General features: G+C 36.8%; 1 protein-coding gene across 1 annotated transcript in view; it reads left to right on the forward strand.

Moving 5' to 3' along the window:
- The first annotated feature begins 479 nt into the window (after positions 1-479).
- The window catches only part of CNKSR2 (connector enhancer of kinase suppressor of Ras 2), a 299,161-nt gene continuing 276,511 nt past the window's right edge, over positions 480-23,129 (forward strand). The window contains exons 1-2 of the mRNA XM_006146681.2: positions 480-496; positions 2,674-2,744. Coding sequence (XP_006146743.1) covers positions 480-496; positions 2,674-2,744 — 88 coding nt within the window. The remainder of the gene's footprint in view (positions 497-2,673; positions 2,745-23,129) is intronic.

A 23,129-nucleotide genomic window follows, 5' to 3' on the forward strand; every position in this document is an offset into this window, starting at 1 on the left:
CCATTTAATATAAGGGACTTGAGCATCCGTGGATTTGGGTATCTGTTGCAGGGGTGAGGGAATTCCTGGAACACCTGGAACCAATCCCCATCAATACTGAGGTTACTGTAGTAACCATTCAGTGCCTACTAAAAGTCAGTCAGTTTTCATACTTTAATAACTTGGTTTGGACACTGCAGTAGTATCTCTAGGGTAGATGTCATTAACCAATTTTAAAGATGAGATTTAGGTTAAATGACTAAATAGTAAATGACAGGTTTTAGATTTGGAGCCAGGGCCCTCTCACCCCAAAGGCAATGCATTTTCTCTCAACTATATGTCCTACCAAATTTAAAAAGAACTCTTACCCACTTGTGACCTTTGTATTTCTCTAGTTCATCTTACTTGAGTTCAAAAAGTTCTTTTCTGTGTCAAAACAGGACTGCCACATCTTATATATGGTTGTGCAGGTTAGCAGTACACAACCTGCACAATTCGATATGGTGTCCTTGGATAAGTAAGGATGCAAAGTTGAAAATCTAGAGCAAGTAAAAAGGAACTTCATAGAACTCCTGTTTTTGCTTATCTAATAAAATTTAGAAAGTTAAAATAAATCATAAATATTTACAAATTATTTATGTTCATATTTAGTTAGGTATTATAAATGTGTATGCTAAGGGCATACACATTTGAATTTATGATGATACTTGCCAGTGTATCAAAGGCATTCACATTTGATTTTATGATAATATTTAACAGATTCAATATAATACTTAATATGGTATTTTCTATTTTTTTTCCATTTTTAACCTAGCAACTGAAATTTTAGTGGCAAATGAGCACATGCATTATATTACAATTTACAAATAAAAATACATTTTTAGGGCCAGCAGATGGTATAGCAGTTATGTTGCTGGACTCCCACATAGCTGACCATGGTTTGACTCCCGGACCCAGTGGCTTGAAACTCATGCCAAGCACATGTGCGTGTGTACCCAAGATCCCTAGAGGAGAATGGAGGAAAAGGGATTGCGCATGGCCATCCCCCCAGTGGGTGATTTCTCACTTTTCCTCTCACCATCTCTGTCTCACTCTCAGGCAAGCAGATGCGCCCTAAGGCATGGGTGCATGCCTCTGAGGAAAGTTGAAATATCCCCAGAACACGGAACTACTTGACATTAAGACAGCTTTTAAATGTTTTTTGCTAAAAGAGAAGATTATACTAAAATAGTAAACAGTAAAATATCCAGTTATTTTACATAATTTAGTTTTTTGGCTTGCTTTACCATTTTTATTATGATTAGGATGTTATTCTTAAATTAATCTATTGAATCCTTAAGCTCATGATTGAATCAAACCCATAGACAAGTATATCAAATTTATAAACAAGAAAAGCCAGGAAAACACTGAAAACCTATAAGGGATGATTAGCTTTATGAGAAAATAAAACATTATAAGGCTTCTATAATATAAGCAGTATGGTCCTCGCCCATGAACAGACATATACACCAGTGGAAAAAGGAGAAAGCCTGAACACAAAAGACACAGAATAGGAGGTAGTAACATATATGTATTATATGATGAAAATGGCATTTCAGGACCAGCAGTTAGTGTAATGGCTATGTCACTGAACTCCCATGTAGCCGACCACGGTTCGAATCCCAGACCTGGCAACTTAAACTCACACCGGGTGCGTGTGCGTGCATGCCCAAGATCCCTAGAGGAGAATGGAGGAGAAGGGATTGCAGCATGGCCATCCCCCATGAGGGGTGATTTCTCACTTTCTATTTCTATGTCTCTCTCTGTCAGTCAGGGGAGTGCACACACCCTATAGCAAAAACCTCTCCAAAAAAAAAGAAAATGGCATCCCAGCTGGGGAAAAGACAGACTTTTTTTTTTTTTTTTGGTGAAGTTTTTGCTAAAGGGAGTGTGTGCTCACCAAAAAGACAGAGACAGAGAGATAGAAGGCGAGAAATCACCGCCCAGGGGGCATGTCCACGCTGCAATCCCTTCTCCTCCATTCTCCTCTCGGGATCTTGGGCACACACGCACACGCGCCCGGCGTGAGTTTAAGCTGCCAAGTCCGGGACTCAAACCGCAGTCGGCTACATAGGAGTTCAGTGACATAGCCATTACACTAACTGCTGGTCCCAATAGACTTTTTTTTTTTTTAATAAATGATAAAAGTTGCCCATTGTGCTTAGACAACCAGGTAAGCATTTGGCAAAAGTATAATTAGATTTATACAATATATAAGAATAGCCTCTAAGTGGATTAAACTTTAAAAAAAAAAGCCACAAAAGTGCTAAAAAGCCAAGATTTTATTAACCTTTGTATACCTTTTTAAAGAAAATTTCCCAGAACCAGCAGATGGCATAATGGTTACATTGCTGGACTCCCATGTAGTCAACCTGTGGTTCAAGTCCTGGACCTGGTGGCTTAAAACTCACATCTGGCACATGTGCATGTGTGCTCAAAACCCCAAGAGGAGAATGGAGAAGAAGGAATTGTGATGTGACCATACCTTCTGGGAAGTGATTTCTCACTTTCTGTCTCTCTGTCTCTCTCTGTTTCTCTAGAGAGCACATGCACCCTATAGCAAAAACCTCTCTAAAACAAGAAGAAAAAGGAAATTTCCCATCCAGTAGGCAAATTTCCTTTTGACATGTCATGTTTGTTTTCCTCATTTTGCAGATACAATCATTTGCAGATAACAAGCATGGGGAATGTCAGTTCTATATCAGTATTCTCCATCTTAATATCAGGTATATGTGTTCCTTTTAAAACACCATTGCCTAAATTATAAATTTATACTAGTGTTATTTTTTTAAGAGTAGGTTCATTCCCAATGACCATATGTTTATATACATTAGCATTTCTACCCTAAATTTTTATATGGGTTTGTCTAACTCCATAAAATATCAAAGGCAACTCAGATTCCATGATGACAAAACAGGGGATGTATTTAAATTCTCTTGTGACTATGGCTAGTGATTGTAAAGTTGAGTTCTAGAGAGATAGGAGTTACCTGGTGATTCTTCACTTGTAGTGAAGGCTATAGAAAGACAAAGTTTTTTCAAAAAAATTTAAAGACACCCCACAAATCTAACTTTAAATCTATGTTCAATTTTTAAATAAAGTAGAAAGGATGTTCATTATGCAAGCATGTGTTAAATACCTTCTTTGAGGTAGGTTCTATTCTGTAAATACAAAAATGGCATATAGTCTCATCGTTGATCTTACAAAGTATCTGATAATTAAATGCAGAATCTTATCCCAAATAAGTTATTATATTGACTCTAATATATGTTTTATTCTTTATACTGTTTCTATGTGATATTTCACTTAAAGTCACATGCCACTTGTTAGAACAAAGAGTGAATTTTGGTATATCTTAAATAACTGCTTCCAGAAAATATTAGGTCATCTGGAAAGTCATGACATTTTTTTGTTTGTTTTTCTTTGCAAAAATGCATCATGACTATCCTGACAACCCGATAGTGTTATATTGTGTAACTATTTCATATAGGGTCTTTTATTGAAGCTTCTATTTTCATAAATAGAAACATGTCACAGCATATACATAAAGTAAACTAGATTGCAGGAATAGTTTGATTATTTGGAGGTATCAATAAAAGTAATCAATAACCTTTCATGGAATTTACTTTGAAGATAAAAAATACCCTGTTAAGGGATCCATTTGCAAGAAATGCAACACACTTTAAGAAACAGGGACTTGGGGCCAGCAAGTGACATGGTGGTTAAGGCAATGGATTTCCACATGGCTGACCATGATTTGAGGACCAGACCTAGAGCCTTGAAACTTGCACCAGGTGTGCGTGCATGTCTAAGATCCCAGAAGGACAATGGAGGTGAATGGATTATGGTATGGCCATACCACCGGGGGGTTATTTCTCACCTTCCCTCTCTACCTTCTCTCTCTCTCTCTCTCTTTCTCTGTCTGTCTGGCAAGCATATGTGCCTTATGGCAAAAGCCTAAAAAAAATAAGTAGCTTACTAAAGGAGTAAAGAGGGAGAAAAGTAGAATGAAATTTTATCAGAAGCTAGTGCTAGGGCTAGTGCACATAGTTTTAAAAATCCCCCTAAGTATCTTTTACCAGGAAAATGTTTAAATTTTAATATAGCCATTTCTGTCTTTTTTTCTTCCCTGTTATGGCTGGTGGGTGTTACATCTTGCTTAGAAAGATCTTTTCCAACCACATTTTGTATAAATATTTTCAAGTGCTTTGTTCCAGTACATTTTTTTATAGAGGTTTTCAGGACACATGTGCTTGCCAGGGAAAGAAAGAGAGACAGTGAGAGGGAAAGTAAGAAGTCACCCACCCCAGGGAGGATGGCCATGCCACAGTTACTTCTCCTTATGGGATCTTGGGCCCACACGCACATGTGCCCAGTGTGAATTTCAAGCCACCAGGTTCGAGACTCGAACTGCAGTTGGCCATGTGGGAATCCAGTGATGTAACTGCTATGCTATTTGCTGGCCTCCAGTACATTTATTTTTTTAAACCTCAATTTAGTTTTTTTTTTTAATGTGAAATTTTAAAACAAATATATTGGGTCATTGAAAAAGTCACAATGTAGGGACCAGCAGTTGGCTTAATGGCTATGTCGCTGGACTCCCATGTAGTCAACCATGGTTTGAGTCCCAGACCCAGTGGCTTAAACTCATGCCAGCGTGTGTGTGCATGCCCAAGATCCTGAGAGGAGAATGGAGGAGAAGGGATTGGGGCTTGGCCATATGACTTTCCTGATGATCCAAAACAATATAAAATAGGGGATCTGACTTTATTATTATTATTATTATTTTACCAAATAGGTAGCCAGTTGTTCAAACACAACTACTTGGATAGTCTGTTTCTCCTTCTCTTAACATATTTCTTAACTTTATAAGAGAATTAAAATGACAAATCTGAATTGTATAAACTAAAATTCACATGGGTGGGTTTGATTTTGGATTCTCCAATTTTGGTTCATTTTTTTATTTTCTTTTTCATTGCAATTTTGAATTATTGTTCCTTTATAGAATGTTTGCTATCTGAATAAGTTTTTCCACTCATGTTTTGTATTTTTACATATTTCTTGGTGATTTCTCATTTCCCCTTTCATATGAAATTTAGGTTCATTTTAAGTCTCACACAGAAAAATCCTACAGAGAACTTGAGTAGAATTACACTGAATTTACAAGTTAATTTGGAGGAAATATCCATATGCTATTTTATCTTCTTATCCAGGAATGTGACATCTGTTCTGATTTAATTGGATCTTCTTTTCTGTCCTTCAGTGAAATTTGATAGCTTTTTTAAAAAAAATCTTCTACATTTCTTCTTAGGTTAATTTGAGGGTAGTTTATTGTTTTGATTCCTGTTGTTAATGGAATTTTTCATTACATATCCTAAAGGTTATTTTTATTAATGATAGAGAGTGTGTGCATGTGCATAAGAGAAAGAGAGAGAAGCACTCTCAACATGGACTGGTCAAGCTGTGACTCTTTTCTCCCAGCCCTCTAGCTCTTCAGTATCTTGGCTACATGCACACACACCCAGTGTTTCAGGTAGACCTGACTGGGGATATGAACCCACTGTCAGACATGTGGCTTCCAGCATTGCAGTTCAGTATACTACCAACTGCAGCACTGAGACTAGACCTTATTATATTTTATATTGGTTTTGCTGTGTATAGGGAAATTATTGTGTACTGCTCTTACATTTGACCACCTTGATAAATGTGCTTATCAAGTCTGCATTTGACAGGATCTAGTTAACTGATATTACCGTTCAAATTTGTATTTAAAAATAAATATCCTATGTTTATCTAATTTCTAATATTGACTTAGAAAAATTAGTTTAAGAGAGTCTGGCTATATTGCCTGGTGGTTAAGGGAGCTGGATCCCACGTGGCAGACCTAGTGGTTTGAATCCTATTTACAGCAGCTTGAAAAACACACCAAGCACATGTGCATGCATGCCCCAAATCTCGACAAAATGGAGAAATGGAGGAGAGGGGATCATGCTGTGATTATACCCCATGGTGGTTGGGGTGGGGACTTTCTCTTTCTTCTCTCTTTGGCAAGCAGATGTGCCTTTTGGGGAAAAAAATAGTTTAAAGAAATGATCATTAGTGGTTTCTCAGACTTTTAAGGATCTACTTTCCTAGATCCTTTCTATTTTTCCATATAGGAAAAATATTTTATTGAAGATGATTTTATGTATTTTATTTGAACTCAGGTTATGGAGTAACTTGCTTTCAAATCTTAAATTTTAATTCTATTTTGAGCTGATATCAGTTACTTTTTAAAAATATCTATTTAATTCCATTTGTTACTATTATTATGATTATTATTATTTTAATTTGACTAGAGAGACACAGAGAGAGAAAGGGGAAAGCGAGAAAGCAAGTTGCCATGTCCGGGACCTGAACCGTGGTCGGCCATGTAGGAATCCTGTGCCTTTAACCATCATGCCATCTACTGGCCCCATTACTTCTTAAGTATTAAGTATTGATTATATGATTAGCATTTTTATTATTAAACCACTATGTTATTTAAACATTATTTAGACATTTCCTGAAAATGGTTTTATATATTCCTGTGGAAATTCGTAAAGTAACCTCTGAGAATAAGAAAACTGAAAAGTGGATGGAACCATTGTGCCAATGCTAGGTAAGCCAAAAAAGATTCCATTAACTTTCTGATTTCATGGCCATTTCAGTGTCACAGTTGTAACACACTGTTCAATTGAGACTAGATCCACATCAAAGATCATGGGTTTTGTTCTCCAGTCAACCTGTGCAAGCTAGCATGTGTATTCTAGCTGTCAGGGAAGGCTAGAGGCAGGGGATCATAATGTGGGACCTTGTTGAGGGTACTTTTCTCTCCTCCATTCCTTTGGTCAAGACAAGAAGAGGTGAGAGTAGGATCAGTATCATGTTTCTCTTCAGTTTGTACACATCTTGATTTGAAATACGAGTTTGTGACTTTCTTGACATCTTTCAAATATAAAGAGAATATTAATCCTGTTGCCAAATAACAGATTGCCTTCTCTATACATATTTAGAGGAATTTTTTTTATCTCAATAGCTAATATAAGACCTTCTTTTAAGAATTTTTTTTGCCTTAGGGCACGTATGCTTGTGGGGAGAGAGAAAAAGAGAGACAGACACAGTGAGAGAGAAAGTGAGAGATAATCCACCCCAGGGGGGTGGCCTTGCTGCATTCCCTTTTCACTCATTCTCTTCCTGGGGTCTTGGGTACACACGCACATGTGCCTGGTGTGAGTTTCAAGCCACCGGGTCTGAGACTTGAACCTCAATCAGCCATGTGGGAGTCCAGCGACATAACAACTATGCCATCTGTTGACCCCTATAAGATTTGTTTTTAAAAAACAAAACGTAATGGGGCCAGCAGGTAGTGTGGTGTGGTAGTTAAGGTACTGATTCACACATGGTTGACTACAGTTTGAACCCCGGACCAGGAAGCTCGAAAACCATGCCAGGCTAGTGTGCACATGTGCCGAAGAAATTGCAGCTGGCTATCCCCCCTAGGGGGTGACTTTTCACTTTCTCTCTCTCTGTCTCTCTCCAGCAAGCACAAATGCCCTGTGGCAAAAACCTTTGAAAAACAAGCAAACAAACAAAAGTATTGTTTGTGTCCTCTTTCTCTTTTGTGTTTTAATGATTAAACTATAATAACCATAAATTGAGAAGTTTCATTTATTGTGCTCATTATTGTAACAGTTGTTGATTTTGTATTTTTAGTAGGGCATCGTCATGGAATAAATAACACTACTCTTCTTCCATTTGATGGACTGTCAACTCAGACTTCAGTTTCAGAATGTGAATTAGACCTATAGCATTTCTAAAATAAATCTGAGTTGTAAGATATTTAAAAGCAGATGTAAAATTGCAGTTAATGTTATCCTCGAGAATTATTAGAAGGTTGAAATGAAGGATAAAGAAAAATCTTGTTATGTAAAAAATGTCCCTAATTTAGGTATTCAGTAACTGTCCAGAGTTGAACTAGTTAACCCTGAGGCTGGAATACACTGGATGTGTTGGAGAAAAGATACCATAGGAAAACATTGAGGTAGTTGAGACAGATACACAAAGGCCCTATTTCCTCCCAACTAGGACCATTTTCTCAAGATCAATTATTCTGTTTCTTATGGTAAGGTTTTTGTCCTTTTTAAAGTTTCTTTCTTTCGTTTTTTTCCTCTTTGTGTTCTCATAAGATTATCAGAAAATATTTTAGTTGCTTTTTTCCCCTCCTTTTTGACAAGATTTGGGATTGCCATGACAAATAATAAAATCAGATCATTTTATAAATAAAAAAATTCCTAGAATGACATGACGCAGTTTTGAATAGAAATGCAATGTTCTGTTTTAAATTCTTGACATTTGTTGAACTATAACACTGAGAGGTCAGGATCAGAGTGCTTTGTTCACAACTAGAGGTATACAAAACTTAATAGGAACTTAAATTTGCCTTTATCATTATTGAATGAATCACACTCTTCTTAGATGACTTTTAATCTGTGATGCTATAACCAAAAGGAACATGTTTCCTGGGGGACTGCTTGCAATAAAAAGTAATTGTTGGTTTTCTTGCATTGTTACATATTTTAGTGTTCCTTATTTTCTTTCTTGAAATAAAAAGTTCTTATTCACTCTAAGTTCCTTTTTTTTTTTTCATTTCTGAAACCTCATTGAATACAGTATCCTGCTGTTTAAAATTATTGTTAAAAATCAACTTTGCTTTGGGTAAAGGAACAGTTTCCAACTATAAAGTTGAAATACCCAATATTAATCTTTCTCATATACATTAATTTATAAATTTCTGGAAATATTTTCTATAGCTATCACGATGATTATTTGTAGTACTTATCACAGTTAGCTTTTACTTTTTTTGCAGAACAGTGCAAGAAGTACTTCTTAGTTTGTGGCTACTCAAGATATAACTGTTGATAAGTTTTCTGTCCCTTTCACATGTTGATTTATGGCTGTCTTTGAGTGTAGGGCTGTGTAGGAGCAACAGTAGTATATTTACTGGGTCCTCAGAAAAGTCATGACATGTTTCTGTTTTTCTTTTTTTGGAGAGGTTTTTGCTATAGGGCGCATGTGCTTGCCAGACAGAGAGAGACAGAGAGACAAAAAGCAAGAAATCACCCCCCAGGGGGGAATGGCCACGCCGCAATCCCTTCTCCTCCATTCTCCTCTCGGGATCTTGGGCACGCACGCACACGCACCCAGCGTGAGTTTAAGCCACCGGGTCCAGGACTTGAACTGCGGTCGACTATGTGGGAGTCCAGCGTCATAGCCATTACACTAATTGCTGGTCCCATGTTTCTGTTTTTCTATGCAAAAACGCATCATGACTTCTGACAGCCCAATAGATCTATGCAAATCTTGTATCCTTCAGCATCATTTCATTAAAATTCACCAATGAAGATATTTGAGATCAAACTGAAATAAAAGCTTCCTAAAAGATCGTTTGCACAGCTACTTTCAGGCAGTGACCAAAATCTCATAAGAGAGTGAGCAAATACACTCTCCTTGGGCCAAGCTCAGAAGTTTCTTGGATCACACTTTGCACAATATAAAGTGATTACGTGTGTTGAGTCTTTGCCCTTGCCCTAACATCCTCAACTTCCACATTCTTTTTTTTTTCCCTTCTTGCTTAATCTCTTTTCCTTAGAAGAGCTTATTGTTTACTCTTCGTGTCTTGTAGAAGTAATTTTTAATAATTTTTTGCCTTCTAGGACATCAGTGTCCAGTAACTCTGTATTTCATGTTAGATTGTTTTTAAATTCTGAGATCTGAATGAAGATGTGTTGTCTCCATTTATCATATTACAAACTCCTATATATGAAAGCTGGCTTTTGAGGAATAATTTCATTTTATAATTTATTTTCTTTTTTCATAATTATCATAATTATTTTAGAGAGAGTCATGCTATGTTACAAAGGCTAGCCTCAAACTCCCGATTCTATCTCAGCCTCTTAAGTAGCTGGGACTACAGGTGGGCACCACCACTCCTGACCTTGGAAGTAATTTAATTAAGAGAATCATAAGAACATTAAGTTCCACTAAATGTTGGGTCACCAACAGTATGAATGTAGTATTAAATTATGACTTGAATTTTGGGAACATCATCTTGTTAGTTATTAAATTCCTGGCAAGCAATTGCAGTCTGCTAAGAAACAGATATTATTTTGGTTAATTTGTGACCAGAGATGTAATGTTGCCTTTGTGGTAAGAGGTGAGTACAAGATGTTTTTGTAAATATGGGTCTTTTAAATGATTTCTTTGAAACAGTATTAGCCAAGGCTTTGATATCCCCTCTCCCCATTCTGATTCGTGTGCATTTATGCAAAACCTTTTCCTCAGTCTTCTGATTTTTATGTATTTCTGATTCTGACCCACTTGAAGGAATTGGGAGTTTAGAAGGAAACAAGGAAAAGCAGTGATTACTAATTGACATCTTTCAATTTGTTTGGTGAGAGGAGAAACCTCTCCTCCCCAATGTGTATTGATAGAAGTAGAATGGAGTCATAATGAAGAAGGATTTTACTGAGCAGAGGGAAATTATAGGAAAATTAGAAGACTCACATTTTTGTAGTTCTTTCAGAAATGCATGATAATGAATATGAATTTGTGTTGTTTGTGGTTTCTTTCTTTTTTCTGAAGAACTTCCACTGCATAAATTAATAATAGTATTGTGAAGGAGGAGATTAATTGTTGCTCATTTATGCAGATGAATTTCTTCACAGACTTTACTTTTTGGAAAATTGGGACATTTTCTAAATATCTATCCTTAAAACATGCAATTAGGGATTTATTTGAGTAAGCGTAATTATAATTTGTTTGGAATAGCCTTTTTTTCTTCCCATTTATTTGTCTAGCTAATAGTATGGGAGATTTGATCTTTTGCAGTCAACAAGTTTATAACCAATATTTGCTGATTCTTGGGTATCATGAGAAATATATTACCTAATTGAGACTGGTGAGCCCTAAGAGGGCATGGCTAGATATTTTAAAACATAAGCCTAATTGTGTCTGTGTATGTGTATTACCAGTCATCATTACTGTACCATCCGATGACCTCATCACTTGTCACAAAAATGAAGTGTCTTTTTGCCTTTGAGAAGCATTGTTCTAGTAATGTCCATTATTATTTGGAGCTTGTTAGATATACAAAATCTCAGGTCCTTCCTCAGACTAACTGAATCAGAATCTACAGTAAAATTTGAGAAGCAATGGAAAACTGGCATTGTTTTGAGTTAGAATTATTAGCATTATTTTAGAAGAGCTTATGAATTTAGGGAAAAAAGACTTTCAAACTATCCCATTTTCCTAGGTCAAGTAAAACTTATGTAATAGGCTAATAATAATGACTTGGCTTTTAATTAGTGTGATATTACATATTGATTCTGATACAGGAAGCAAAACAAATTTAATATTGAGTATCACTGCTTATTTTTTTAGACAACCTATCAGAAATAACAATCAGACAAATGTGGAATTCTTTTTGTCTAGTAAATCCTTACTTGTGATAGAAGACCAGTATTCACAGCTATATTTTACTTTTCGTATTCAATAAAACTAAATGATAGTTCAGTGGTTAGATATGGAATACATGTTGACTAAAAATTGAACTTGGCCTAATGTTTTAAATATTATAAAAGTTTTAAAATATCAAAGGTTTTGTATGTTTGTTTGACTCTATGGAATTATTGAGTGGTTAATTCTACTGACATTCAATTCCAGTGGAAAATATGTGTGTGTCTGCACATGCATGTGTGCATGTCCATATGTTTAACAATGGAGAAAACTCCAAATCATAGATTTAAAACATTGAATAAGATTTTGTTTTGTTTTGTTTTTGTTTTTGTTTTTACTTAGGAAAGTTCATAGGAGATGTATTGAAATTAGATTTAATAATGAATGATATTCTTTTTTTTTTCCTGCAGTTGCTTTTTTTTTTTTTAAGATTTTTGCTATAGGGCTCATATACTTGCCAGAGAAAGAGAAAGAGACAGAGATGGAAAGTGGGAAATCATCCCCCAGGGTGATGGCCACATCACAATCTCTTCTCCTTTTCCTCCTCTTGGTATTTTGGATATGCACACACATGCACCTGGCATGATTTTCATGTCACTGGACCAAGGACTCAAACAGTGGAGTCAGCCATTTGGGATCTAGTGCTTTAACCATCATGCCACCTACTGGCCCTGCAGTTACTTTTATGCTAGAGTTTTCTTCTGTGAAAGTTATTCCAGTCAGAATGAATGAATTACATGTATCTCAGTTAAAATGATTGGTTGTAACTTCTTTTTTTTTTTTAAATAGGTTTTTGCCTTAGGGCGTGTGCACGAGAGAGAGAGAATGAGAGAGAGAGAAAGAAACCCTGAGAGGGAAAGTGAGAAATCACCTCAGGGGGGATGGCCACACCATAATCCCTTTTCCCCCATTCTCCTCCCAGGATCTTGGGCATGCATGAACACTTTCCTGGTGTGAGTTTCAAGCCACTGGGTCTGGGACTTAAACCATGGTGTACCATGTGGAAATCCAGTGATGTAACCACTGAGCCATCTGCTGGCTCATGATTAATTCTAAAGACAGGGTTTTTTTTGTGTGTATGTGTGTGGGTTTTTTTTTTTCTCTATAGCATCATAAGATGTCTTTCAAGAATCTCCATTTTTATGAAGTGTTTCTACCTTTTATGACATTTTTCTCTTGATTTTAATTTCTCATTCAGAAGAGTATGGGTATAGTTCTAAGTAATGTGTAGAATAGGTTCTGTCTTTTCCTAACCTAGGAAGAGAGTAAGGGGAGTTCTTTTGGATCATTGGAAAAGTCATGGCACATTTTTACATAGAAAAATATGTCATGACTTTTCCGATGACTTAAGAGATAGGCACAATGGAATAAAATGGCCAAAGAAAGGAAATGTTTTGAAAAGCTATATGCTTCCACTGACATATCTAAAATCACCAACCAAGTGAAGGTTTTTAGAAAGATTAGTTCCTTTCTTTGGTAAAAGGCAAACTAGCCACAAGTATCTCTTCTCTGCAATGAAGTCAGAGAGAGTGTTTCAGAATACAAGTCTGAACACAACTTTTAGTCATACTGCTGGCCCACTTTCAATGCCTCATACTCTCCATCCTGTCACCTACCCTTGGGTCTTTGCTGTTTCCAGGGTCTAATGCTCTTTCCTCCCTCTTTGCCTGGTTGACTCCCACTTATCTCTAGACCTCAGTTCTTGCCACACTTCTCCCAGAAAACCTAATCTTGATCTGCTTTGGTCAAATCCCCATTAAGGAATAGGCAGTAATTGATTTAAAAACCTGGTTTACATCAGAGAAAATCAAGAGCATTTAGGAAGCCTGAGTCTGCCAAGATTAGATGTGTCCCCAAAGTAAAGTTGGATCAACAAGTTTTGCTGTTTTCACTGGTACCACCCACGGGTTGTTCCCACCAACTCCTCCCCAACTCTTACCTACTCCTACTTGAGAAATGATCTGTCCTGCCCTTGGGCATTTCCTCTCTGGAGAAGGTAATCTCTCCCAACACACTGACAAAGATAATTGATTAATCCTTTATGATACTAGTCCTTCAAAATTAATCCAGATGACATTTGGATACAAAATTCTTCTTTCACCTTATTATAACCAGTGTATAGTATCTGGCATGTCTTCAATGTTGTTTAGACATTAAATGAAAATATTAAAAATGTGCACAATAGTATTAAGTCCCATCATGATTAAGCAAGTTATTTTTTTCATGATGAATTAGCATTTGGGTAAGACATATTGATGAGTTCCATATAAAATATACTGAATTTAGCCAATGATAATTTCTTTGTATTCAGAAAAAAGGAAAATTTTGTTTTTATTAGAGAAATTTTATTACACATAGGCGTAGCATTAATATTAACTTACAGTTGTGTCTTTCATATGCTCACATACCTCCCAGAATGCTCACATCTAATTAAAATGTGAAAATAGAAAGTTTAGACTTTTTATGGTTAATCTGTTTTTTAAATTGTACTTTTTATTGTAAAAATATGCATAACTTAAAATTTGCCATTTTAACCATGATTTTTTAAAGAATCATAGAATACACAAAATATTAAATATACTGTCTTGACCATTGTTAAGTGTACAGTTCAGTGGCATTAAGTATATTCACATTTTTGTGTCATCACACCACTATCCATTCACAGAATTGTGTTGATCTTGGAAAACTGAAACTTTGTGCCCATTAAACATCAATTCCCTAGTCTCTATCCCTTCAGCTCCTGATAACCCTTATTCTACTTTCTGTCTCTCCAAATTTGACTACTTTACCTTATAAAAGTGGAATCATACAATATTTTTCCTTTTGTATCTGACTAATTTCACTTACCGTAGTATCCTCAAGTCTGTCCCTACTACAATATGTATCAGCACTTCCTTTCTTTTTAAGGATGAATAAAAAAGCTTGCATGTATATACCACATTTTGTTTATTCAAATATCAGTGCACGGGACCAGCAGTTAACGTAATGGTTATGTCGCTGAACTCCCATGTAGTCCACCACGGTTCCAGTCCCGGACCCAGTGGCTTAAACTCACACCAGGCACGTGTGCGTGCATACCCAAGACCCCACGAGGAGAATGGAGGAGAATGGATTGCGGCATGGCCATCCCACCTGGGGGGTGATTTCTCACTTTCTTTCTCTGTTTCTCTCTTGTCTTCCTGGCCAGCGCACGTGCCCTATAGCAGAAACCTCTCAAAAGAAAAAAAATCAGTGCACACTTGGATTGTTTCCACTTTTTGCCTCTTGTGAATAATGCTACCAATGTGGGTATATAGGTATCTCTTTAGGTCTCTGCTTTCAATTCTTTTGAGTATATTGCCAGAAGTGGAATTGGCTGGCCATTTTTTTTTTTTTTCCAATGAAACACCGAACCATTTTCTATAGTGGCTACACCATTTTACATTCCCACAAACAATGTATAAAGGTTTCAATTTCTTTACATCCTCACTAACCTTGTGTTTCTTTTCACAGTAGCCATCCTAAGGAGTATGAAAATTATTATTTTGATTTACATTTCCCTGATTATTAGTGATGTTGAGCATTTTTTTTTGAGAGTTTTTTTTTTTCACTATAGGGCGCGTGTGCTCGCCAGACAGACAGAGAGAGACATAGAGACAGAAAGCGAGAAATCACCCCCCAGGGGGGATGGTCATGCCGCAATCCCTTCTCCTCCATTCTCCTCCCGGGATCTTGGGCACACACGCACACGCGCCCGGCGTGAGTTTTAAGCCACCGGGTCCGGGACGTGAACCGCGGTCGACTACGTGGGAGTCCAGCGACATAGCCATTACGCTAACTGCTGGTTCCCGAGCATTTTTTCATATGCTTAGTGGGCATCTGCATATATTCTTTGGAGAAGTGTCTATTTAAGTCCTTTGCTCATTTTTAAATTAAGTTGTTTGTTGTCATTTATCATATTCTGAATGTTAATTCCTTATCAGATATATGATTCACAAGTCTCTTTTTTCCATGCCGTGAATTGCCTTTTTGTTCTGTTTATTCTGTACTTTTATGTACAAGTTACTAGTTTGAAGTCCAGCTTGTCTGTCTTTTCTTGTATTACCTGTGATGTATTTTTTAAAAATCTAAATCTGTAAATATGCTTTTCAAGATAAATTATATGACGTGGGAGTCTTTCATTTGAAATTATCATATTAAGTGAATATATAGTATGTATCCCCAAAACATTTTATGCACCTATTGACAAACTTAATTTTCAAAATATAATTCAAATAGAGCTCACCTTTTCATTGTTACCATTATTAATGAGAAATCATGTTAACTGTTAAGTTTGTAACATCTTTAAAGCCAAGCCAGTAAATACTTGTTAGTCAGTTACTATGTGGTATAAAATATATATATTTTAGAGAGATCTTTGCTATAGGGTGCATGTGCTCACTAGAGAGACAGAGACAGAGAGATAGAAAGTAAGAAATCACCTCCCATGGGGAATAGCCATGCTGTAATTCCTCTTTCTACAGTCTTCTCTCAGGATTTTGGGTACACACACTCACACCCAGCTTGAATTTCAAGCCACCAGGTCTAGGATTCAAACTGTGGTTGACCATGTAGGAGTCCGGCAACATAACCATTATACTATCTCCTTGTCCCAATAAAATATATTTTTTAAAAAATATATGTTTAGCTTATGAGAAATAGTCTAAAGAGAACTTGAATTTGTGTTTACCAAACAGGTTTATTGAAGGAAGTGTTCATTTCATCACGTGAAGACTTCTCGTGAGAAATCCTTTATGCTGGCTTAAGTATCAAGAATGGATAGGCTTTTCTGAGACACTGACTTGCTTTTATCTAATGAATGTTTTATACTATAGCTGATCCCATTTTCTTTTGCATGTTCACTGCCAGATAGTTTACAGTCAGTATGCTAGTTCTTCCCACATTTTAGCAAATCTAGTATTATTAGTATGAATTTCTTTGTATTATCATTATTTTTACTCCTTTTTTATGAGTTACCATATTTTCCCTTAACCACATATTTCTCATCCACTTTTTTTTCTTCATAGGTTTTTGCTGTTGGGTGCATACACTCACCAGAGAGAGAGAAAGAAAGAAAAATCACACCCCAGGGGAGATGGCCATGCTGTAATCCTTTCTCTTCTGTTCTCCTCTTAGGATTTTAGGCACACAAATACATGTGCTGGTGTGATTTTAAAACCTCTGTATCTGGGACTCAAATCATGGTGGGCCACGTGGGAGTCCAGCACCTTAACCACCATGCCACCTGCAGGCCCTCTCGTCTACTTTTAACTTTCATTACCCTGTTAAATTGTGTATGTGTAAACAATATGCTTAAATGCCTTTTGATTTAAAGTATAACTTAAGTAAATTATGTATTTTAAATGTCTTCAGTGTTTTAAATGGAAAATTTTTTTGTCATGATGTCTTTTAATATATAGTCCAAAAAATAAGTTTAGAGGTTTGTAAGCAATCCTTTCTACTCCTCTCTCACTCCTTCTAATTCAGTATCATCTTTAAAGAACAGAGATTTGGAATCACATAGACTAGAATTTAGACCTTGCCTTATCATTTATAAACTGTAAGATCCTGTTATGTTCCCTAATTTTCAATTTTCTTATCTGCAAAATCAGGATAATGATATATAATTTATAAGATTATTCTAAGGATTGGGACCAGCAGATGGTGTAATGGCTATGTCACTGGACTCCCATGTAGTTGACCACGGTTTGAGTCCCGGACCTGGTGGCTTAAACTCACGCCGGGCACATGTGCATGTCCAAGATCCCAAGAGGAGAATGGAGGAGAAGGGATCGCAGCGTGGCCATCCCCCTGGGGGGTGTTTTGCTTTCTGTCTCTCTGTCTCTCTGTCTGTCTGGCGAGTGCACACACCCTATAGCAAAAACCTTTCCAAAAAAAGAAAAAAAAGAAAAAGAAAATATTTATGAAGTACTCTAACAGTGGTTTTTTAATCACAAAAATAAACTATAGGTATTACTGTTGATCAGTATCAACTCTTCCATTTGGAAATAAAAGAAAACTAGTGAAAGCTTAGCCTTTTCTAAAATAAATTAGGACAGAGTAAATGAGAGCAAGCCTAGAGGAAAATTGTCCTTCCTTTTCCACTTTATTTGGTTTTCTTTTTTTTTTTTTTTTCTTTTTGGAGAGGTTTTTGCTATAGGGTGCGCGCACTTGCCAGACAGAGAGAGACAGAGAGACAGAAAGCAGGAAATCACCCCCCCCGGGGGGATGGTCATGCCACAATCCCTTCTCCTCCATTCTCCTCTCGGGATCTTGGGCACACATGCACACGTGCCCAGCGTGAGTTTAAGCCACTGGGTCCGGGACTCGAACCGCGGTCAACTACGTGGGAGTCCAGCGACATAGCCATTATGCTAACTGCTGGTCCCTTTATTTGGTTTTCTTGAGAATCCTGGTGAAAACAAATCATATACCACTTGTTAAGAGAGCAACTAGTTGCTTGTAGGAGGGTGTCTGTGAAGGATGGCATTGAAGAACGAAAGAAGAGTTTCTCAGGTCAGCATGTATTGTGTTGGTTTTAGTAGTATCTAAAAACTATTTGCAGTATTTCCCCTCCCGTTCACTTGAATGCAGCTTCAGAATGAATACCGGGCCTGTATTCCACATTATATTCAATGTATCATACTATATACTACTGTGGAATTTAGTCCTTGGCAGTTTTGAAGGTTGTTTTTGTTTTGGTTTGGTTTGGTTTGGTTTTCGTTTTTTCTTTTTTTTTTTTTTCCCACATGAGTCTGAAAGGGTATGATTTTATTAGCCACTGTCCTGTTATTCTTTCTTCATTTTAATAACTGTATGTTTCCATCTATGTCTCCACTTTTTCAAGAGTATAAATTCATTTTATTTTAAAATATGTTTTATCAGTCTTGTGATGATCTGATGTAGTCAGAACAGATTCAATTTTGAATCCTCTGGAACTAGGTTTTAATCCTTGCTTTGCCGGTCAGTTCCTTACTGTGTACACATAGGGAGTTACCTAATCTCACTGAATTTAGTTTCTTATTTATAAGATCAGTCTAACAGCAATCCCTTTGACTCTACTTGACATCTCCCTATGTACTCCCAATCCTCACCCATACCATATAATCTCTTTAAGAAATATTCTATGTGCAAAGCCCCACTTTATTTTTAATATTTTTTTCTAATAATATTTCTTTATGCATAGTAGATTGTGTTTCCATGTATGTGAGGATGAGAGAGAAAGGAGCACCCTCCACAGAATTCAGTCACCCCAGGATCCCCTTCCTTCAGTCCTTCAGCTTGTCAGATCTTGGGTACTGATGCATATATTCAGTGCGTTGTTTTGAGTGGGGATTCCAACTGCAGTTGCCCTATGGGATCTAGCTTTTCTCTAGCAGCTTATTATCACGGTGCTATAGAACCAACCTGTTGTTCTTCAATCCCATATTCTTATCCACCTTTATTTCCATTATTCTCTTACTATTCTGGCTAAAATCACCAATAATTTCCTAATCGTAAAATTCAGAGTGTTTTTAGTCCTTATTTAGTATATCGGTTGCTGTGCTGCATTTTACATGTATCTGTCATGCCTACCTTATTACCTTGGTCCTCACTGATCCATTTTTGTTCCTATTTTTATATGCACTTTTCTCTAGCCATCTCTCAGCTGCTGTGGCCACTATACCTTTCACTCTATATATCCTTCCAAGAAGATCTCATTCACTTGTGACTTTTACTGCCCATCACTACTTTTCTTAATATATCTGTCAAAAGAAAAATCTGAGACTAGTTAAATTTAACAGAGCTTATATGAGTAAGAGATAGGTTCTAGAAATCAAGGGTATTTCTGTCTGAATTTTGTTTAGAATGTTCTACCCCCCACCATGTACAGCCTAGATTTATAATCAGAGAAAAGGAAGTGATATACAAAACCATCTTGATTGGTTGCAGTTAGCATCAGCCTTATATATTCATTTTTTGATTAGTCGCCAGCCTGTGATTTGGCTGAAGCTCAACAGCTGCGATTGTCTGTGGTTCAGTTTCTAGATTACCAGGGTGAACTCTTAGGTTAGGTTACATCTTACCTGTACAACAAACTAGGTTGCATTTTAGCATATACAGTGACTGCTTTTGGCCGATTTTATTATCTAAGTATGTAGGCCTGGTTAGTCCAATTTAGTTCAGTTTAATAGTCAAATTATTATGATCCTTTTGTGTAATAATCAAATTATAATGATGCCTCTAAGTGGTACATCGATTCTTTGAGGTATGTGTCTTGTCTCCAGAATTCAAGGCAGTGTCTGAAAGATAGTTCCATCTTTGTTCATGTGTTTCTGACCTTAGCATTTTCCTCTTGAAATAAAAATGTTTAGCTTTATGACATTGTGAATAGTACTGACTATTCAGTATTTATTTAGCACATATTTGTACTGGTGTCAGTCTACCTGTTTATTTGCTTTAAAAATATCTAATTGAACCCTCACATAGATCCATATGTTATCTTAAAGTCATTTGGCAGGAAGTCATTCATCTTCTTAAGTCATAGTTTATATTATACCTGTATGTGTACCCATCTTCTCCTCCTTCCTTCCTTCCTTTTTCAACAGAGATATATGATTTTTATCCATATTTAAATATCTTCAAGTTTATTTTATTTAAGTACAAAAGTGAATGTTTATTTTAAATGGAAAAAAAAACACAATGAATTCCAATTATTTTTTACATTTTATTAATTTTTTAACAACCACATCAAGAATATTACCATATACATCAAAGTCTGGCTTACTTCACTTAGCATTAAGACTTCTATATTCAACCATTTTGAGTCAAATTACAGTGTCTTATATTTCTGTTGCAGGATAGCTTTGGTGATGTCCAGATTCTTGGTGTTTCAGGCAAAGAATTCAACCACACATACCAATAGTGAAAGCAAAGGGTAGTTTATTAAGTGAAAGTGAAAATACTCTTCTGAGAGGAAGAAGTGGGCCCCAGTGTGAGAAAGAGTGGCTTAAGGGCCCTGGTAATTACTTTCCATGGGGTTTATAATTCCTTAACACGGGTTGTACCAGTTGATCATTAGCTGGGACCACTGATTGCTTTCATTCCGTTGGCCATCAAATGTGGCTTAATCAGCTAGAAATCCTGTATTGGAAATCTCCCACCTACATTACCTCAGATAGGCAATCTTCTGCCATGATCGGTTTTCTATCTAGCCACACAGGCAGATGCTCCAACACTCTCACTCCCTTCCATTTTCTTTATTTTATTTTTAATTTATTAATTTATTTTAATTTGACCAGAGAGAGACAAAGTAAGAAAGCAAGCCACCAGATCCAGGATTTGAACTGTGGTAGGCCATGTGGGAGTGTCCAGCACCTTAACCACCATGCCACCTGCTGGTCCCCACTCACTTCCATTTTCTAGTTTTCTTCCTGCCTCTGTTCCTTATGGCTGAATAGTATTCCATAGTGTATATATGACCCAATTTTAAATACCTTCAAGTTTCTAACATTTTAAAAAGAAAAACAGACTCTTAATCCTGCATTCTTCAAGTATCCACATTTCTTTTTAGAGAGAGATTTTTGCTATAGGACATGTGCACTTTCAGAGAGACAGAAAGCAAGAAGTCAACCCGCAGGAGAGATGACCATGCCGTAATCCCTTCTCCTCCATTCTCCTCTTGGGATTCTGGGCACACATGTACATATGCCCAGCTTAAGTTTTAAGCCACCAGGTCCAGGACTCGAACTGCAGTCGGCTACGTGGGAGTCCAGCAATGTAACCATTATGCCACCTGCTAGTCCCCTTCAAGTATCCTTTTATTGCTCTGTTCTCTTGTATAGCCTGACTATCCTGAAGACTCCAAAACACATTCAATGCTGGTTTACTGTATTTACTGTGAAAATCATGAATGTCACTGGTGATGTTAATGTTACTTTATCCAGTGGGAACACTTCAACCCTCATCCACATACACAAGCCAATGGAGAATGAAATAAAAATAAGGTAGTATAGAGAGGCTACAGGGTAACTCAAGTAACTTTAAGGAAGTTTGAGAATATAGTAAGGCCTTTTTGGCCTGGTACTAGACTCTAACAGGAACCAGGCTGCTTTTTTTTTTTTAATTGTGTTTTTTGTTGTTTTTGCCATAGGGTGCATGTACCTGCTGGAGATGGAGAGAGAAAGACATAGGGAGGGAAAGTGAGAAACCACCCCCTGGGGAGACAGTCATGCCACAGTCCCCTCTCTTCAGCTCTGCTCTCAGGATTCTGGGCTTATACACACATATGCTCCAGGTTTGATCCCCAAGCCTGCGTGTCTAGAACTTGAACTGTGGTCAGCTATTTGGGAATCCAGCACCTTAACCACCACATAACCAGTCTGTTTTTAGGACTGGCTCTATTTCTCACCCAAAGGCTATATATCTCTCTATTATGAGACTTTGTTTCCTTTTGCACATCTATTCTATACTCATCTCCATTTTCTTTACTTTATAATTTCTGTTCCCTCATAATTTGAGGCCATTATGACTTCTTGTCTCCTCCCTTGATATAATTACGACCTCTTATTTTCCAGTAATTGCCTCATTTTCTTGGTATTCCTTATTTAAAATTCTAGAGAGTTCATCTTATTAGCTTAGTTCATCATTTGTATTCATAAGTGATTGAACTGACTCAATGTATAGCTGGGTTAATAACTTGTGAATTGTCCTGGGCTTTCTTGAAAAAGATTATTTTAAGAATACAATTCCTGATGTGAATTTTTACTTTTGGATTTGGGTAAAATCCTAAAGATAACAGATTACAAAGTACACTGCAGGTGAGAAAATAAAATGAAGGGGCCTGGGTCTGAGGAGGATGGCAGATTGCTAGGGAACAGGGGATCAAGTAAATCAAAGAAAGGTTTTTGTTTTGTTTTAAATGATAGAGCTCTGAATATAATAGAAGTCAATGAATAGGAAATGGTTGAAACAAAGAGAGCATTTAATTTTTAAAAATTTTCATTTAATATATTCATTCACTATATATCATTATAGCATACAAAATTAATTTCCCCATCCAGAATACACTGTATATTAGTTCATTCAAAGAAAGATTACCATACATATTATGTTCAACAGATAATTTTTCATTTTGTGTTTCTTTTTTCTTTCTTTTTTTTTTTGAAGAGATTTTTGCAATAAGGCACGTGCACTCACCAGAAAGAGAGAGACAGAGAGACAGAAGGCGAGAAATCACCCTCCAGGGGGGATGGCCATGCCTCAATCCCTTCTCCTCCAGTCTCTTCTCGGGATCTCGGGCAAGCATGCACACGTGCCCGGCCTGAGTTTAAGCCACTGGGTCTGGGACTCGAACCGCAGTCAACTACATGGGAGTCCAGCGACATAGTGATTATGCAAACTGCTGGTTCCCATTTTTTGTTTCTTAAATGTTTTCTTCTTTCTTTGTTCCACTTGATTTCCTCCCTCATACCCTCTGTCATTTCCTACCTTTCTACTACACTGTCTCTGATATCCACAGTTGGAAGTAGTATTAAGGTACCAGAGGATGAGATTCCAGAGTATAGAGAGATAGATTA

This window comes from Tupaia chinensis, unplaced genomic scaffold (assembly GCF_000334495.1).
Source record: "Tupaia chinensis unplaced genomic scaffold, TupChi_1.0 Scaffold000184_1, whole genome shotgun sequence".
NCBI classification, from domain to species: Eukaryota; Metazoa; Chordata; class Mammalia; order Scandentia; family Tupaiidae; genus Tupaia; species Tupaia belangeri.